Source organism: Etheostoma spectabile, chromosome 24 (genome assembly GCF_008692095.1).
Source record: "Etheostoma spectabile isolate EspeVRDwgs_2016 chromosome 24, UIUC_Espe_1.0, whole genome shotgun sequence".
Taxonomy (NCBI): Eukaryota; Metazoa; Chordata; class Actinopteri; order Perciformes; family Percidae; genus Etheostoma; species Etheostoma spectabile.
Window position 1 is genome coordinate 2,160,614 of NC_045756.1, and position 18,193 is coordinate 2,178,806.

The following is an 18,193-nucleotide window of genomic DNA, read 5'->3' on the forward strand; positions in this document are numbered from 1 at the left end:
AAAAAAAAAAAATCCACACACTAAAAACAGACACACATATAATCAAACATTAGCATATGAACATAATGGATCCGTCAACACTTAGGTCAGACTCTTCTGAACTATGATCTGTCTGATCTGTCAGTGGTTGTAGGTATTTTAATATATTGTTTAATAAAGTACAATGAAATGAACTGCTTTGACCCGACACATATAGTAGTTACCACAAACTAAGATTAAACATCAATTGACGACTCGTTCTTGCAAACTACTGAAACGAACTGATTTGAGTGGTATGTTTAGGACAAGAGAAGCAAAGATGTTGTCCTCATAATAAAAACAGAACTTACCTTGCAGGCTCTCGCCAACGTTTCAGCCAGTTACAGCAATTCGCCATCAGGCTGAACATCGCAGGCCAAGTCCAGATGACTGGAATCAAGTGGTCATTGATTCCTGGGCGCCACACCACTATCCAACCTGGTTAGACAGCTGATCGATTCCTAACATAAACTGGCTACATAGCGAGCTAATGTAGCTAGCTGACGTTAGCGATAACGGTATCTTGGTAACTCGTTTAATTTCAATCTCAGCACATGCGTTCGTATGTTACCATACGAATGAAAGTTGTGCTCACTAATAAAATAAAACAGGGTTTCACATGCAACCGAATGCAGGTAGAATAAAGTGTTTTACTCGCGAAAACATTAGCTAACGTCTTGTAGCTGCCGCTTTGTTTACGCCGTCTTTTCTGCTGCTAGGCTGCAGACGTGCTTACGTCACCTTCCGTAATCAACAAATCAGCGTCGTTCCAGGTTCTTTTTCTTCTTCTTCTTTGGGGTTTTACGACAGCCGACATTCAAAAAGTTGCATTGCTGCCATCTATGGAACGATCACTTCAGTGCACTGCATCCATTGACTGTATATTAATATTAACGGTCCATGACTACATCCTGTTATACACACTTTAACTGTCTATGGTTATACAGTCCAGTGTCTATTGCAAATTCTAATGTTAATTTTAGTTTTCCCCTCCCACTTGACCCTACTTCTAAAATACTTTTCAGGGACACTTCTTCCAAACCAATTTCTCGCATTTCTCTGAGTAGATCTTGTCTTTGTCATAATTTCTACAAGAAATCAACACACGTTGCACCATCTCAGGTTCCTGACAAGCCACTCTGTCGTTTTCCTAAAATAAATAATGTGCTGTTCAGAAACGTGTGACCAATCCATTCTAGAAATAATAACCTTACGTCCAACCTCTCCTCTTTTACAACTGAGTCAGTTACCTTACTAGATATGGAAAATATTTGTCTTGCTCCCAGAACTATTGCCATTTTAAAATTGTCCCCTGCCACCAGGGACGTAGTATAAAATTCTGGGCCCGGTAGAAAGGCATTATCTATGGGCCCCTCCCCGCATCCACAGCTATTCATTCTAGCATCTCTTGGGTCCCCCTCGTTCCCCCCCCCCAGTCTGACGTCCCTGCCTGCCACACAATACTTTTGCCCTCCAACTTGGATAGATTTCTATTGTTTCCTTTTGAGCAGCTTTCTCCGTCAACCTTTTAATTTGTTGCAATACCTACATGAGCTGGGACCCATACTAATGTTTCTACCCATCTCCTTTTCACACCTAACTGTCATAAGAATATCATATTCTACAAGGTGTTGTCGACTCTTTGATGACCCTTTTCCCCGTACTATTGATAACTGACACAGAGTCACTACCAACACTGTATGGTTCTGAATGTGCTTAGTCCATTGCACTGCCATTAGGATTGCATAAAACTCCACTGTGAACACAATTAGGAAATTTGGGGTTTGTGTTCCTGATGTGACACCCGTTTCTGTCTCCTCTGAACCATCAGTAAACATTAATATGTGTTCCTGATATCTTTCTCTTATGTGAATCGTAGGGGACACAGAAAGATTATGAATGGGGGACTTGTTGAGAGAGTGCCTCCTGTGGACGATAATATGACTAACTGCTGTGATTGAAGTTTTGCATTGAGAACTGCGCATGCGCTGTTCACACTGGTCATCTGAATACCGCAAGGAGGAAGCACTTCATAAAATCGTCTTAAATGAAGCCATTAAACGTCAAAAGAAGAAAAAGAAAACAATCTCCATCACATTCCTGGTTGGGGGATTTATTTTTTGCAGGATGATAAGAGAAGAATTTATGCCTGAATGGCTAGTACTCGTCGCCTGCTCTGGTTGGGTGGGTTAGGTTTAGGCAAGAGGAGTGGGATTGGTTGTGGTTGGGGTAAGAATGTCAGGGCGAGCCAATCAGGGATGAGTCTTCTCAAAAACCACTTCGCTTCCTGGTAAGGCTGTACAGTACTTTATTTCCCTGTCTATGGTGCTGTACTCCATCAGTGTTTCTGTAACTGTCTGTGGGGTGACGTCATGGTCGCTTTCAGCCGTTTTGCATTGTAGAACAGAGCAAAACACGGTCGCTCCGGGTATTTGACGTCTGTTGTTGTCGTTGTTCAGTGTTACTTGGAACCTGACGTGTTATGCCAACGGTACTCTATACTTCTACTACATTTCACAGGTAATACACTTATAGCCTACTACGCTACTTACTCCATTAAAATGACTTTTACTTTTGGTACTTTTTGAATACATTTTTACGTAACTTCAGTAACATTTGAATGCAGGACTTTGACTCCTCCACACACTGTGTTGTTAATGATTTTAAGACAACAGTGGCTTTCTCTGATAGTTAATCATTGAGCCTATGTAGAGCTACTTCAATAAAAACCGGCCCACCTGTGCATCTTAAACACCTGGATAATCTGATCAATGCAGGGAGATTTGTCTTTTTCAATTCGGTGCTTAATTCACTTTAGAGAAAACTGTGGAAGGTGTTTATTCTTATCTTCTTCTTGTTATCTTCTTGTTATTTATAAGACATCCCATGATGTATGCAAAGCAACATTCTCAGACCAGTTTTACACAAGTTGTGTATGTGCTGTTTACACTTATAAATGTAGACATATACTGTAGATAATAGAAAATATTTTCAAGTAGAGGTATCAAAATGTAGACTATCAACTAACAGTCCAAAATCATATTAACTCAAGATAAGTTTAAAAAAAAACCATGGTGACAAGTTTCTCAGCTGGCCTTATTTGACTGCCATGACCCTTACTGCTTTACTTTACAGGTGTCTGCTCTCTTGTATCCACATGGCTCGTGTCTTCGTCTATGGCACCCTGAAGAAGGGGCAGCCCAACTACTACCGTATGTTTGAGAGTGCCAATGGTACGGCGGAGTTCCTCGCCTCGGCCTGCACCACCCAGAAATACCCACTCGTGATAGCCGGCAATTACAACATCCCTTTCCTCCTCAACATCCCCGGCCACGGTCACAGAGTCCAAGGAGAGATTTATAAAGTAGATGACAAGATGCTGAAATTCCTGGATGACTTTGAAGGGGTTCCCACCATGTACCAGCGGACTCAGGTCGATCTGGAGGTGAAGGAGTGGGTGGGGAAGGCAGAGGCAGAGGAGAGGCCGGCAGCAGGGAGCATCACAGAAGCGTTTGTGTACAACACGACTGCGTACCAGCCAGACTGGCCCTCACTGCCCTGCTATGAGAGCTACGACGCATATGGAGATCACGGGCTCGAGTATGTGACCAGAGAAGCACGAGACTGATGTAGCTAGCTGGAATGAGAAGAGCCGATAGGAGTAAAGAGCAAATATGAGCCACAAAGTTGACCTGTTAATTTTTTTAACATCTGTACAAATATGCCTCAAAATATTGTCTGCAAAGCAGTTGGAGAATATATAAAGTATCCGTGACATCTCAAGAAGAAATGTGTCTAGTTTTGTCAAGTTTGAGTTCTTAAAGACCGACTGGAAAGCATGTAAATTAAACTGGGAGGTTGTATTGTGATCCAGTTCCTACAGTATCTACTACATTTAAAAAAAGTCTTAATGCATTTAAAGTAGTGCAGAATTACGACTTTTTCATCTTTTTAAAAGAAAACATCCTAAATGGACATAACCTCAACATACAGAGTCACACATGTTGCTGTTAGTCACCTTATAATGATAAGAGTAGATACTATGATGTCAATATGTCATAGGTCTTTAATTGATTTTTCTCATTGTAAATATACTTCATAAAGGGCATTAATCCTGCGTCTTCTGTGTTGTTTATGCTCCAGTTTCTCAGGGATTCAAATAGTTGCACAAATTTGTAATTTTTGGCGTGGTACCCAAACACTTTGGATTAAAATAATGTATGCCACACCTGAAACGGGTTTGTGTTAACTTCTCCTGAATTGTCACTCATGATCATGCTCTCTGTTGTGTTGATCTCATCCCATCTGGGTGTTAGATAAAAACAGAAGACATCAGTTTCTGAGTTGTCTCTTTATTTTTCATATGAACACACATCTTTTCTCATCTTTATTTAGAATAGTAAAATCCAGAAAACTAGAGGAGCACAGAAGGTATTTGGCAAACGGACGAGTGAAATCTCTGTTGGCGTTGGAAGCAGTGTTAAAGTCACGTATCCTTCAGAGGATAAACAAACTTCTAAACTAAGCAAAACTCACTGGGAGACATGAAAAAAAGGACATTTCACAGTGTATCAAAGTACTGTACAAAAAGGAAAAAGATAGATCTAATTGTGTCCAAACTGGCATCACATTTAATTCATCTAATTATACATAGAAAACACTGTCAATACCAAGAGTCTGTTCACATGCACAGTTTAAAATCCTGGTTTAGGTCTTAATTCAAGCATTTTATGTACATGTAATACTCTCATTACAAAAGGTGTCAGCATACAGGAATATTTATCAAGGAAAAAACAAAACAAAACAAAAACAAACTCATGCGTCAGTGTCCCATATACTTCTGGTAAGTCTCATGTTTACCATTTAGGTTTATCATGAAGATAACATCCTCCTTGTAATAAACATAATATGTTGATGGTGAATATTCAATCTATATGTGTGCATGTGAACAACACTCAAACACTAAAATAAACAATTGGTAAAGGAAAAAGAAAACGTTGCTAGCAAGACTTTGTGTTGCCAGATTGGAGTAGAAAAAAACCAATGACGTTCTGAATTACATCGAGGACGACTAAAATCACAGACATTGCTGATCAGACAGAGGTGGTGCAGAAAGTGTTATAAGTGGGAGGATCTCTGAGTGATGGGTATGTGATTCTGTGTCTGACATAATAAGAGTCTTTTCTGGTGTTAGTGCAGTCTGAAGTCCAGATCTTCACCCAGGCGAGCGTCTCTCTGTGCACATTATCAGTAAAGGTCTTTCCTGGTGCTCGGCAGGGAGCGGCTGGCGGAGCACGTGGCGCTGCGGATCACCTCCATCCACCTGGTGGAAAACCATGGTTCTTATATTACTGAAGCTCACACAACAGTTAATGTTTACTTTATGTGGAGTGAAACTGTGGAACTGTTTATTAGTCCCACAAGGGGAAATTACAATTTACACTGTTATTACACACAGGCCTGAACTACACACACATGTTCAGTACCTATACGTGCACTAAATGGAGAGATGTCAGAGAGGGGGGGCTGCCCATGGAAAGGCGCCCCAAGCAGTTGGGGGTTCAATGGCTTGCTCAAGAGCACCTTGGCAGTACCCAAGAGGTGAACTGGCACCTCTCCAGCTACCAGTCCACCGCCATACTTTGGTCCATATGTAGACTCGAACCAGCGACCCTCCGGTTCCCAACCCCCTACTGCCACCCCCACTGTTAAAGCAATGTCCAAGTATGACCCAGTTTAAAAAGCAGTACAAAGATATAGTTTTCACGAAATACAGGGAGGAGGAAGGGTTTTGACAATAGTTTTTGAGGTTTTGTGTAAAGCACTTTGAAATGCATTGCTGCTGAAATCTGCTGTATAAATAAACGTGCCTTGCTATGTAGGAAGCAATCGGAATAAATATTATAATACATCTTCATTCCCATTTCTGATCATCTGTATACCTGACTATTTCGTCCGAGAGTGTTAAATTGAAAAAGTAAAAGTACTTGTAAAAGTATATATGATTTATTGAGGACCCCTACCCATCCCTGATACCGTACCTTTCAAAGGCGTACTCGCTCTCTGATCTGAAGTAGTAGACGTGGGATTTGAAGTGGAGTTTGAAGACGTAGTCTTTATGGATGTTCTCCGACTCAGACGGGACGGTGACGGAGTAGCCCAGCAGAGGAAGGCTGGCCAGAGGGTAGTCATCCTGAGAGCAGACGAGCCAGAAGGACAGGAAATCAATCAATAATGGTCTTTAATAATACATTTTATTTATATGTTATTTATATAATTTACATTTAAAACATATCTTAAAGTGCTACAGGGTAAAACTATCAATTTAAAAGACAGATAAGGCAATGCTGTAGCCTTTTCTTTTGTTTGTGTGTGTGTGATTGGTCCCTTGTCTTGTGTCTATCTGTGTGTGTGTGTCTGTCTGTGTGTGTCTGTTTATGCTGGTGTTGTTTTGTCTCCCGCCTGTTTTTCCTCTCTGTTATTTTGTGGCCCTGGGACGCTTTCCTAAGTCCCAGTGTGTTGTTTGGAACGGTTTGCGAATGTTATGTTTACATTTTTATGTCTGATTATAAAAATCCAAATTTGATCACAAAACCATTTAAAAGACAGATAAAAGCTTAAAAACAGGAGAATAAAAGCAGCAGCAAGATAATTAAAAGTCATAGGTCTTGCTAAAAACAAATGGTTTTAGTCCTGTGTTTAAACTCTTTCTTTGTAAATTCTTAATCCTGGAATGGAGGAGGCAAATTGTGTTTGCAGAGCGAAGAGATAGTGTGGGGCTTAGAGGAGTTAGTCGTTCTTTCAAGTAGGTGGAGGCATTGCCATGGCTGCACTGATGAGCGAGGAAGGAGACCTTATAGTCCATCCTGGTGGAGGAGGGAAGCCAGTGACGTGAATAGAGAAGGGGTTTTATGTGTCCATATTTTTCACGCTCTCATCAGGATCCTTGCAGCACTGTTCTGGACATAGTCTCTGAAGACTCATGTTAGGGATCCCAATGAGCAGTGCATTGCAGGAATCCAGTCTAGATTACACAATGTATAGGAGGTTGTGCATCTCTGGAATGAAGGAGGAGTTTGGGTGGCTAGTAGATGAGAACTTTAGTCGTGGGAAAAGGGGGCTTACATTTAAATGCCAGCCATTCAAAAGAAGACCACTTAGGCCGAGGCAGAGGGGACAAATCCAGATCATTGCGGTAGATGAGAGACAGAGCACCACCACAACCCATGCTGTGGGCGTTCTGGAGGTAGCAATAGCCAGGGGTACAGGTCTCATTCAAAACGAGAAAAAAAAACATCTGGCTGATGGCAGGTTTCAGTAAGGCACTTCAAGTCCAAACACTTATCCAGTCACGTGTGATGAGGCAGGATTTATTTGTTAGAGATATTAGTGCATATTATATAATATTATATAATAGTAAAAACATGTTCCTGTATCAGATCAGTTCCAACACCACATCATTTCTGTGTTATTGTATTCTTACTGTATACGTGGTGATATATCTCACCTGGTGTGACTTGTAGAAGAAGAGGCTGAAGTTGGTGAAGACCACCCAGAGTTTCTGCCAGCCGTTACTGTTCTTAAACTTCCTCAGCAGGTTACCTGACAGCTGGTTCTGAAAACACAAGAGAAGAGAACGGAAACTAAGTCCACAAAAGACACAGAAGGCTCAACTAAGTGAAGCAAAGCCACTGATTCCATTATAGTGTTTGAAATGGTGGGGGGGGAAAAAGACAGGAAAGAAAAATCTGTTAGGCTCTAGCTCTAATTACACTCCTTCATGCAAAGCCAGGACATCAAATATTCAAACTATACTTCAGGAATATTAAATATCCAGTAGTCTGGTAACTTGTGTGTCCAGTGAAATGTAGTCCTCTCCATTTATTATTGGGTAGTTGTAGTGACATTAGGAGAATCACGACATTCTCAGCAGCTGGGGCTTTTGCAGTACCTCACTACGCCAGCAGGTGTCGCTAAACGACAGGCTGTGTGCTCTGTACCAGCAAACCACAGAGAGAGACACGGGCCCCAGAAGACTGCCACGGGGCCTCATCAACTCACTGGCCGGACTACTACTGGCCTCTAGTAGCGTCAGCGTGGACAGACAGACAAAAATGGCATGACATAGGAGGAGACACAAGGTGGAAGAGATAAAGATGGAGGTGTGGAAGAGAGAAAAGGACAAAAACACAGACATGAGAAGAAAAGTGAGACAAAGGACATTGAGGCAATGGTCCTTTGCCTGGGGAGAAGAGGACTGAGACAAACAACACGCACACACAGATAAACACACAAGACTGGACTCCTTAAGAGTAGGAACAGGTGTGTGATGTGTGGAGAGAGAAAGCGGATTAAAAGAGATACAGTCCGGTACCTCCACGGCAACACTAAAGTCCACCATGGACACGCTGGTGTTGCGATGCCAGCAGACGTGCACGGTAGTGTTACCACGGTGACCCTGGCGCTCCAGAGATGAGCGCGAGCCGCAGAGCTCCTCTTCCGACTCCAGCTCGGCTCCACCGTCGTCCGACAGCTCTGGGGAACGACGGGGAAGTTAAAACGTGCTGGTTAGCAGAAAGACACTGTGTTCTCGCTGGGTAGAAGTCACAGAATAGACACATGAACCATCCATCATTTCATGAACTCTGTGTACACTTACAACCAGGCAGGTACATTTATCTACAGAGCACATTTATAAACAACAAATGTTGACAAATGACCAAGCAATGGGTCTTTAGAATAGATGGGGTTTAAAGACATGAAGATAAAACACTTCCTATGGGTTCCTATTAACAAGATTAAAATATAATATCAGAGGTGTTTTTGAAAATACTAATACAATTCAGGCTTTGGTATTCAACTCCTTTCATCTTCTCAAATGTTGCAACAGAACTTAACGCCATAGTGCTGACTACATAAAAACCCTGACAACATAAACCCTGACACCATAAAACCCTGACAAACAAGCTGTGCAGCATGCTGAATATTGTTTTGTTACGCATCGTTGGCTAATGTTTGGTATTTCTGGTTGCAGCTAGAGGTGGAAACTGCCACTGGACAACTTGACTGGATCCAGAAATACTAAGGTTGGTGTGAACCTCCTGCTTTGGCTTCTTTCTTTTCAAGAGCGGATTATGAGCCAACAGGCCCCTGGGCACAGACATGTACGAAGCCCACACCCTGTCTGCATAGAAACATGACATCCAAACACAAAGAGTCTATTTGTACTCATTTAGTTTCATTTTGTAGGCCTATTGCGTCTATTTGTTTGTCATTTTGCAGTAACTTTGTTTCTCTTTGTAGTAATTTTGGGTCATTTGTAGTCGTTACGTGCACGTTTTAGATCCTTTTATGTCATTCGTTAGGTGTCTTTTTGTGGTTGTTTTGCATCTCTGTAGTCATTTGGTTACTCTTTGTAGTCATTTTGGGTAATTTGTAGTCACTTTCTGTCTGTTTGTGGTTCAGCGTCTCTGTGATCTATGTGTGTTTTTTTCCCTGGTAGGCCCATTCAGTAATTCACCCATGCTGCTGACCCTTTTACAAGAGTTGATAGTGTACAAGATTGTGAATTTGTAACAAAAATCTGGCTTTAATAGTTTCCCTTTGCCTAATATTAAATACAGCTAAAACTACAAACATTCTCATTCTTGCTATTTTAGTGTGCTGGCAGCAAACACAGAACCATTTATAAAAGCAGACATGAACCAAATCATGACAGATTAATTAAATCTTAATATTCAGGCTAATTAAATAATATAAAATAACAGTAGAACCACATTTATGGTTTTAACAAGGCTGCAGGTCTTTGATACAGAACAAAGTGCTGAGCCAAAACAGTGATCAAAGCCATTTCAATTGAGTCTGGAAAAAATAAAGGAGAAAAAAAAAACTTTTGTCGTTACTTGTAAGCCAATACTCTTCAACAGTTTGAGGTAAAATGTACATAGCGGGTGATTTAACCGAGGGACAATGAAGACGTCAAACCAAAGGTCACCAGGTGGAGGCCTCATTGAACATCGTGACAGGCATTTATGATAAAGAATGAGAAAAAAAAGAAGAAGAGAAAAGAGGACGACAGCTGGTGCCTGAACCTACATATATCGGGTGACATTAAAAAAATATGATGAAAGACCACCTGGAACAATTCAGTGAGATTATTCATGAGGCGCTGACAGCAGCCGTCTGTCATGTTAGAGGAAAAGAAAGGGAGGGAAGGATTGAAATATATCTTCAGCTGAAGTCCCTGCATCACATTAACTTCAGCTGGGAGATTTTTGGAAAGAACAGCCATGGCGGCTGACAAATCCCATGTGGAAACATACCCAGAAATAACTCTCCTGTGGGGCTTTTTATGACTGAACTTTCTGGTTCCCACAGACAGTCCTGCAATATTTTTGATAAACTGATGTTTGGACAGGATGAAGTTATTTGGCAATGATGGTTCAGATCCTCTGAATCAACACAAACCTGAGTGGAAAATGATTGATCATTCTAGTGAGATGTGGGCTCACAGACAGACCAACTCTGATGCAGTTGTTTCAACTTATTAAGTTGATGTTTAGATAAAACAATGGTTACCTGACCGGCATTTATACTCATCAGGACAGGTGTCACAAATCCAGAACTCAAAGGTCTGACACAAGAAAAAAAAGTGAGAAGCTAAAAAAAAAAAAAAAGAACAGGACTAAAGTCAAAATAAAAAACATCTCACATTCACATATATATAGAGAGAATTGTACAAATGTATTGGGATGTAAACAACTTTATTAGGTACACCTGCACTACTGTAATTTAATACAACAACTCAGCCATAGTGTCTCATTTTATATGCCTATAATAATAATACTACAGGTTTACCTAATAAAGTGGACACATACACCTGGTTTTCTTGATAATGTACATTTGTGCTGTCTAATCCACACACTGAAATATGAGTAATAATAAAAGTCCACAGTGAAGCTCTTACACCCGGACCCATTAGCTGACTTACTGTTGTCAGAGAGGCTGGTGGACAGCAGGTCGGTGTTTGGGCTGCTTGTCTGCTCTGCCAGGTCTATGGCCATCCTGATGTCCTCGACCCACCGCTCCATCTCGGACTCACAGCTGGACGCAGACAGAGTGAGAGACAGGGAGAGAGACGGTCTGTAAAAAATAATTTCTTTTTGCATCTGCACTCTGTGGAAATGCTAACGTCTTTGTTCTTATAAACCTATTTTCATTTCTTTCATTCACAGTAGATAGATTTTTAATAACATCATTTTATATCATTGTGAATTGTATCATTGTGATCTTTTTGCGCCTGGTAGGCTCATTCAGTAGTCCACCCATGCTGCTGACCCCTTTTATAAGACTTGTAAAACATTTTTACGTTTATGTGTGTTCATGTACATGTATACCTGGCTGCTACCACCACGGACTGGCGCTGTCCAAACAAGGTGAACGAATGAGGGACTCCCCACTCTTCCTCACTTTCTCTGATCTGAAAAAACACACACACTCCTCAGCGGAAGACCTCAGAAATCCTAAATTTGGTCAAAGCATGTCAACAAAAAAACACTTATAACAACAACAGACGCTGTGAAAAATAAGCCCCAGCGTCCAAATAAAACATTTAGTAAAGAATGACACCAATCCAAGTTTTAATTCTGTAGCAGTTATTCCTACAGCACAGTGCCTGAAGTAACTCAAACTCAAAAAAGCATGTTGTTAAAGGAACACGGTCACGTACCGTCATGCCATACAGGGGCAGCTGGCCATGAACTTTAAACTGGTTGGACGGGGTCATTCCTCGACTGGTGTACACCAAGGAATCACTGAACTGGGGAGGAAGGAAGGGAACAAGTGGGAGTTAGGTTTTGTTTTTGCAATCGTTGATATTTGATTCACTTTGAAAAGTAGTGAAATGTCCTACGAGGAAGAACATCCTCTGCTGAAGGCCTTTCCCTGAGAGCTTGCTGAGGCAACCCAGCCTGATAAATTCCTGCAAGTTTAAAACAGACATACTATAATAAATATTCGAGTCAGAAAGCCAAAATACATTTGCAGAATTTTGCAGTTCTTGCCACTGAACAATTTACAAACATAAAAACTAACTATTTTAAAAGGTAGTTACTTTGACTAATAACATCAGAGTGTCCAATATAGAAATGTAAAGAGTCTAACCCTCCCGGGGATGGCGAGGTTGTCGATGCCAGTCAGATCTTTCTTCAGCTCTAGAAGCTTCTGGAAGTTCTCCATCTTCATCATGGCACCTTGGAGCTGTAGCACCATCTCTGAGATGTCGGCCAGGGCCGCTAAAGATGGGTTAAGAAGACGGTTATAGAAAACAAAAACAAGACACATTTAGTTTCACAGGAACAAAAACACGTACACAAAGAGACATATGTACCTCTACAGTCCCTGAAGTCGTCGTGGGTGGGCGGGTAGTGCTTGCAGAGCCTCTCCAGGATGAGTTTGTAGTGCAGCAGGCGGTGGAGAGGCCTGAGGAGGAAGATGTTGAGAGGAAGGTAGCAAACCCTCTGCTGCTCAAAGTCCCGACACGCAGCCTCCGCCTTCCGATTGGATCTGAGGAACAGACAGGGAGGAAGAACGGAAAATGTGGGTGTTCAAAATGCTTCAACAGGCTGGTGTTAATAATGTTAGCCTTTCTTGTAGCCTCCATTCACACACCTGCAGGCCCGTTCCAGTTCGACCAGGCACTCTGAATGTTTCTGAAGATGAACTGTCAGTTGCTGCGGTTGCAAAGACACAAACAAAAATTAGAAAATGGAGGGAAAAAAAATATATATATATTTTTTTTTTAAATCACAAAGACAGCATCTAATACTTCCTAATCCAAATCTTGCAGATGACAATAATAAGAGGGATGTGTAGTTACCCTTAGACCCTGAATGTTCTTCAGGAGAACGTCACCAATTCGTTGATAGTCTCCTTTAATGTGGGCATTAGATCGACCCTCCCTAAAGAAGAGAAAAGAAATGAGGATCTTCTTCCATATGCAGTAGCATTTATTCACCAGTAGATGCCAGGCTGCAGCTATGTTTGTACCACACATGACTGGAAGATCTTCGCTCCATTCCCACAATCCCATTTATCTTACCAGCCAGTACTTGGGCCCTTGCCAAAAAAAAGGTTTGCGTTTATGTTTGAATGTGTGTCTCCTCCTGTATGTCATTACAGAAATAACACAGACAAGATTCCCATAAGGACTTCCCCTAAGGACTTTGCTTCTTCATATTTAGTTCCCATGCAAAGTCACATTATATAACCTTGTTTGGCCTTCTTTATTGAAGTTTTGTGCATCTTTGATTAGACCCCAAACCTGAGTTGTATGTTTTAAACTTTTTGTATGATTGTGTGAAAATGTATATGTATGATGTATGTATGTATAGTATGTAGGTGCATTTAAATGTAGATAATTTGCATTGTGAGCCAAATGCTCAAGTCCTTAATAATTTGCTGTACCAAACTTCAGTTTTCTGAATGGAGCACGGCAGCGGGGGGTGTTGGGGGTTGGGAATTTGGGGATGTGGGGTTGGCGTACACTTTCAGATTTTTGTTTTGGAGTGTGTGTGTGTGTGTGTATGTGTGTGTGTGTGTGTGTGTGTGTGTGTGTGTGTGTTAAGGGGTAGGGGGGCTGGAGAAAAAAGAAGAAGAAAAGGGCTAAAACTGTAACTGTTTTTGCAATCTAGTGCCTTTCTCAATAAAAAATGTATCACGATAAAAAAGGTTTTGTGAATGGGGAACAGACAGGTACTGACCACTGTGCCAGCCGCTGCTCCACCTCTTTAAGGAATCCCTGGTGGAACTTGTAGACAGGATCGTAGCTGGCAGAGATCACATTCTTAACAGAGTCTGGGAAGGCCTCATCTTTCCCGGCAACGCTCTGGAAGGACTACAAACACACACAGACACACACATTTTTGGGGGTTTTGGACTGTTGGTCGGACAAAAAAAAGGACTTGAAGATGGCTCTCAGGACTTTAAGACATTATAAAGGCGGGTGTTTCACTATTTTTTGATATTAATTGACCAAATCCTTAATCAATTTAATGAGAAAATAATTGTCGGAATAATCCATAATGAAAAGTATGCTTTAAAACAAATGAACACATTGTATACAGCAGACACTGATGGTGATTACAAGTGACATATGTGAGGCACCACACACACGGAAACACACAAATACAGGTATGTTCCCACAATAGACCCCTGGATAGGAGGTTGGCGGGGGCTGATTGAGTGATTTGAATTGAAAGCACCATGACATTTGTTCGCACTGAGGATAACCATCAGCCAACACACACACACACACACACACACACACACACACACACACACACACACACACTTGAAAGTGTGGTGGAAACTACTGTTGTGAAGAAAAACAGCTGAGAGGGAGATAAAGACACAAGAGAGTAGAAATAGGCTATTTTTTGACTCCACAGCGCAGCGAGGTCAGACGTCTGCTTCAAAATATAAGAAGTGATGCAGGCAGGTGCTTGCTGCTGTAGGGGCTTGAACCTGTCTTTTCCTAATTAGTATTTCTACTCATTAAATTCCCGCTGCAGATTTTCCACTCATTTGTTACAGACAGACAGTAAAGTTAAACCACATAAATGGCAAAGACACAGTCTGACCAACAGAAGGCTGCACTTTCAGCCTAAGATTTAAGATGCAGTGGTTGTATTTATGCATGCATAGAGTGTTTTTCCACTGTGGTGATTTTAGTGGTTTTACTTGTAAACTGAAGGGCCCACAGCAAATAGTCTGTGTTGTCTTAAAAAAACAAGATACAGTGCTTGGCAGCTCAAAAAGGAGGAAAATTCTAACACATGCATTGATTTCTTGTGACAAACCAAAGCGAGAGTGTCATTTAGAAAACACAAGTAACTTAAATATGCTCACTGGGAAGATGTCATCTGTCCTGCACAAGACACATGCTCATAAAGCCTCAGATGTTGAACCTCAGTCCTTGGTCTTGGGCCAAACTAAATGCGCATCAAAGCCCATTTTCAGGATGGGGATTAAAAATACTGGATCAGAGAGCTGAAACAGCTCTAGTACCCCAACGTAATGTTAATGTCCATGACAGAAAGAACCATCAGCTTGAGACTTTGGTTTTACTTTACCAACATGTAGGCTGTAAAAACATCAAATTCACATCCTGACTCCAGCGCAAACCGACAATGACTCACTGTCCCAACACATAAGCTTTTAAAAGACCAACTTCAGCTCAAAATGTCTCAAAATTTCTCAAAATATCAGACTCTGAAAGCTGAAACAACCAGGGTTGGATCACTATTCCAGTAACAAGGCTTTAAACAGAACAAGCTGGGTTTACTCTCTCTGTCTGGGGCTGTTGGATTTAGGGACTGTGTTTACACTTAGCCCGACTAGCTCCTGGTCAGAGCACAGATGGCTTTTAAAAGATTTGGTCAGCCAGCTGAGATTGGCCTTGCATTCAGCATCAACATGGCAACAGACTCAAGTACATCACCTTAAGAAAATATTGGAAACTATAGAACTTACCTCTGTGATGACTTGCAGGTCTTTGAGGTAGGTCCGCTCTGTGGTCAACAGTTCCTTGGCTATGAAGTAGGCCTTGTCTGTGGGAAACTTCTGGACACAAAAAGAAAGATGAGATCAATCCATCAATTTACAAATCCACTGATAAATCCCTTATTAGATTCTTTAGATACACAAAATAAACTTTTCCATCCACACTCTCCCTTGTCTTTATGTCTACCTTCCTCCTTGCCTCGTCTTCGTCATCGTGGCGGACGCATCCAGCATCAGTGAGCAGCGGGCTGGTGAGAGGTGATAGCAGCCGTCCCTCGGGACTCTGACCCAGGACACCGATGCTGCCCGTCCCCCGGCCATTTACCGAGCCATTGCCGTTAGCAACCACGTGGGGACTTCCCTCCGGAGAGTCCTCTGAACCGGGACTTTCTGGGGGAGGAGAGGAAAATGGAAAGCAGAAGGAGACGGGGACAGAAATAGAACAAAGAGTGAGATAAGGGAGAAGATGGTAGGAGAGGATAAGGGAGTTAAAAATAGATTCATGAAATTCAATAATATTTGTTATTTAATTCTTATAGTGACATTTTCATTCTTTACTCAGGCTTCTACATTCACCCTGCATTTAGAAGCTTAAAATATTCCCCAAAATATTCCTGTAAATGTAAAGTTAGACAAAGCTACACAATCAGTCTTACACTATGGGTCAGGACCCAGCTGTCATGCTCAGTCAGGGCGCAACATGACAGAAATGCTACGATCACTCAACTCAGAAGGAGGCTACATCTACTCTATTTCTTTATGTGGATTATTATCTAAATCTAAAATGTGGTTAAAGAAATAGGAAAAAAAAAAGAAAAAAGGATCAAAAGAAGGAAAAAATAACTAACTGTTAAGGAGATGTTAGTAAGGAGCTACAGATTATACAGGTCAGTTTACTTGCAAGACATATCTGTGCATTATAAGGGTAAAAAGACAAATAATTAAGATAAACTTTCTTTTGACTAATCGATTAATCAATCGTTTTAGCCCTGGTAGAAAACATAGCTCTGCTACATTTAAACAATTCATCAGTAGTTTATTAACTTTTCCATTTCCCTTACAATACTCTATAGATCTGATCTTCTATAGATGTGTGATAGTCTTGCTGGTTGGGATGATGCCTAAAAAGGAGTCTGGTAGGATTGTAGTTGAAATCTATTTCTGGCAACTTTTTGGGGAAATATCATCATCCGGACAGAAGAATAAAACGTTTGCACTACAGCTAGAGTCACTACAAAGGTTTACTACATGGTACTAAGTTGACTGTATACTTGCCCAGGTGCAAAGTTTCCAAAGAGTCCACTGTTATACACCAAACTGGATGGTAAAACCATGGCAACCACAGTGCAGATCTGTGACGGGTGCTATAAAAGAACTTGCCACCATACAGAAAACAAACTACCACGACAAAAAAACACGTGGAGAAACAAGCTAGACAACATGAAACAGGGACAGACACGGGTCGAATCACGTGTGCACATGCAACAACCGCTACTCTACAGGCTAGCTACCACAACACAAGACATGTAAGGGGCACAACTAGTACGGGTGGAGGGTCTGTGGGTGGGCGTTTGAGGGGTGGGGCGGTTGGACGTCGATTCCATCTACAGAAACTTCTGGAGTCCCTTTTCTTTGAACATACTAGGTTGCTTTTTATTGACACTAGTGCACACAGTTACAGTGTTAAAAAGAGAGATGAAGGGTATAAAGAAATAAAACCTCAAAGAAGTCACAAGAAATAAACTCCAGTGGGTGTTTTGTCATGAAAATAAAAAGGACAGGTGTGCAGGAATACAAAGTGTTACAAGACTGACAAAGCATAAAAGAAAACCAGTGAGTCAGCGCGTCTTTAGGCCGTGAAGAGAGTGTGAGTATCATTTAACTGCCTTTCTTTTGTAAAGAATAAAAAGAATTTTAGGCACTTCTTAAGCTAGATTGACAGCGGATTCTACAACTTTGCATCTTCACTATTTACTGTGATTGTAATTTGATCACACAAAAAGTATTTCTTGTGATTGTATGCTTTAGAGATTTTGCAAAAACTGCCACCAATCTTCAAATCAGAAAATAAGAATAGCCAGAAAGCCGGTTTATCCCTTCGAAAGAAGACAGTCAGTAAAAAGTGTGTTATTTAAACAGAAAAGGAATCACAGATGTGAGGCTAAAACACCACCTTACACCATTTAAATTATCTAATTTAAAAGGAAAATAGTTTGACATTTTGGGAAATATGCTTGTTCGGTTTCTTGGCAAAAAAATCAAATAAGTGCATTTTTCCAAAAAGTTGAACTATTTGCTTTAAGCTGCACGATATCAGTCAAATACGATCACATCACCACAGCGTGTATACTGCCAAAAAAACTATCATTTAACTTTTTCGTTTTAAATCAAATCTACAAAATTTGGCTCTGATTAACATACACATTATAATATGAGTACAAAGTCACAATCTATCATATTGTTACTGTATGTACAGTACATTAAAATTACAAAAAGCCTCAATGGAATTGACTCGCTGCAAGGGCTAATTGGTGACAGTGAAAAGGAAGACGACTCAACTCCAGCGTTTGTGTGTGTGTGTGTGTGTGTGTGTGTGTGTGTGTGTGTGTGTGTG

The 18,193-nt window shown here is 41.1% G+C and overlaps 3 protein-coding genes across 8 annotated transcripts in view; 1 reads left to right on the forward strand and 2 right to left on the reverse strand.

Annotated features, from left to right (window-relative positions):
* The window catches only part of arl13b (ADP-ribosylation factor-like 13b), a 9,238-nt gene extending 8,474 nt beyond the window's left edge, over positions 1-764 (reverse strand). Inside the window, exon 1 of the mRNA XM_032506722.1 lies at positions 330-764. Coding sequence (XP_032362613.1) covers positions 330-388 — 59 coding nt within the window. The 5' untranslated portion in view covers positions 389-764. The remainder of the gene's footprint in view (positions 1-329) is intronic.
* Positions 765-1,989: 1,225 nt separating this feature from the next.
* Positions 1,990-4,249, forward strand: LOC116674191 (gamma-glutamylaminecyclotransferase). Of its 3 annotated transcripts, XM_032506727.1 has the most exons (3): positions 2,146-2,308; positions 2,478-2,538; positions 3,154-4,249. In XM_032506727.1, exons 2-3 carry the CDS (start codon positions 2,501-2,503, stop codon positions 3,644-3,646), a joined length of 531 nt encoding a protein of 176 aa, XP_032362618.1. In that variant the 5' UTR covers positions 2,146-2,308; positions 2,478-2,500; the 3' UTR covers positions 3,647-4,249. The 3 variants fall into 3 exon arrangements, with proteins under 3 accessions (XP_032362615.1, XP_032362618.1, XP_032362616.1); XM_032506724.1 differs by lacking the exons at positions 2,146-2,308; positions 2,478-2,538 and adding an exon at positions 1,990-2,121; XM_032506725.1 differs by having other exon boundaries at positions 2,295-2,538.
* Positions 4,250-4,354: 105 nt separating this feature from the next.
* LOC116674188 (FERM, ARHGEF and pleckstrin domain-containing protein 1) overlaps positions 4,355-18,193 on the reverse strand; it is a 52,633-nt gene continuing 38,794 nt past the window's right edge. For 3 of the 4 annotated variants that reach the window (XM_032506718.1, XM_032506719.1, XM_032506715.1), the window contains exons 14-28: positions 15,767-15,969; positions 15,550-15,639; positions 13,779-13,912; positions 12,896-12,977; positions 12,688-12,749; positions 12,407-12,582; positions 12,181-12,311; positions 11,930-11,998; positions 11,747-11,836; positions 11,415-11,497; positions 11,009-11,121; positions 8,393-8,553; positions 7,526-7,633; positions 6,060-6,211; positions 4,355-5,341 (exon numbers count right to left, since the gene is read on the reverse strand). In XM_032506718.1, the coding sequence (XP_032362609.1) occupies positions 5,266-5,341; positions 6,060-6,211; positions 7,526-7,633; positions 8,393-8,553; positions 11,009-11,121; positions 11,415-11,497; positions 11,747-11,836; positions 11,930-11,998; positions 12,181-12,311; positions 12,407-12,582; positions 12,688-12,749; positions 12,896-12,977; positions 13,779-13,912; positions 15,550-15,639; positions 15,767-15,969 (1,730 nt within the window). In that variant the 3' untranslated portion in view covers positions 4,355-5,265. The remainder of the gene's footprint in view (positions 5,342-6,059; positions 6,212-7,525; positions 7,634-8,392; positions 8,554-11,008; positions 11,122-11,414; positions 11,498-11,746; positions 11,837-11,929; positions 11,999-12,180; positions 12,312-12,406; positions 12,583-12,687; positions 12,750-12,895; positions 12,978-13,778; positions 13,913-15,549; positions 15,640-15,766; positions 15,970-18,193) is intronic. The other variant, XM_032506716.1, reaches the window with a different exon arrangement.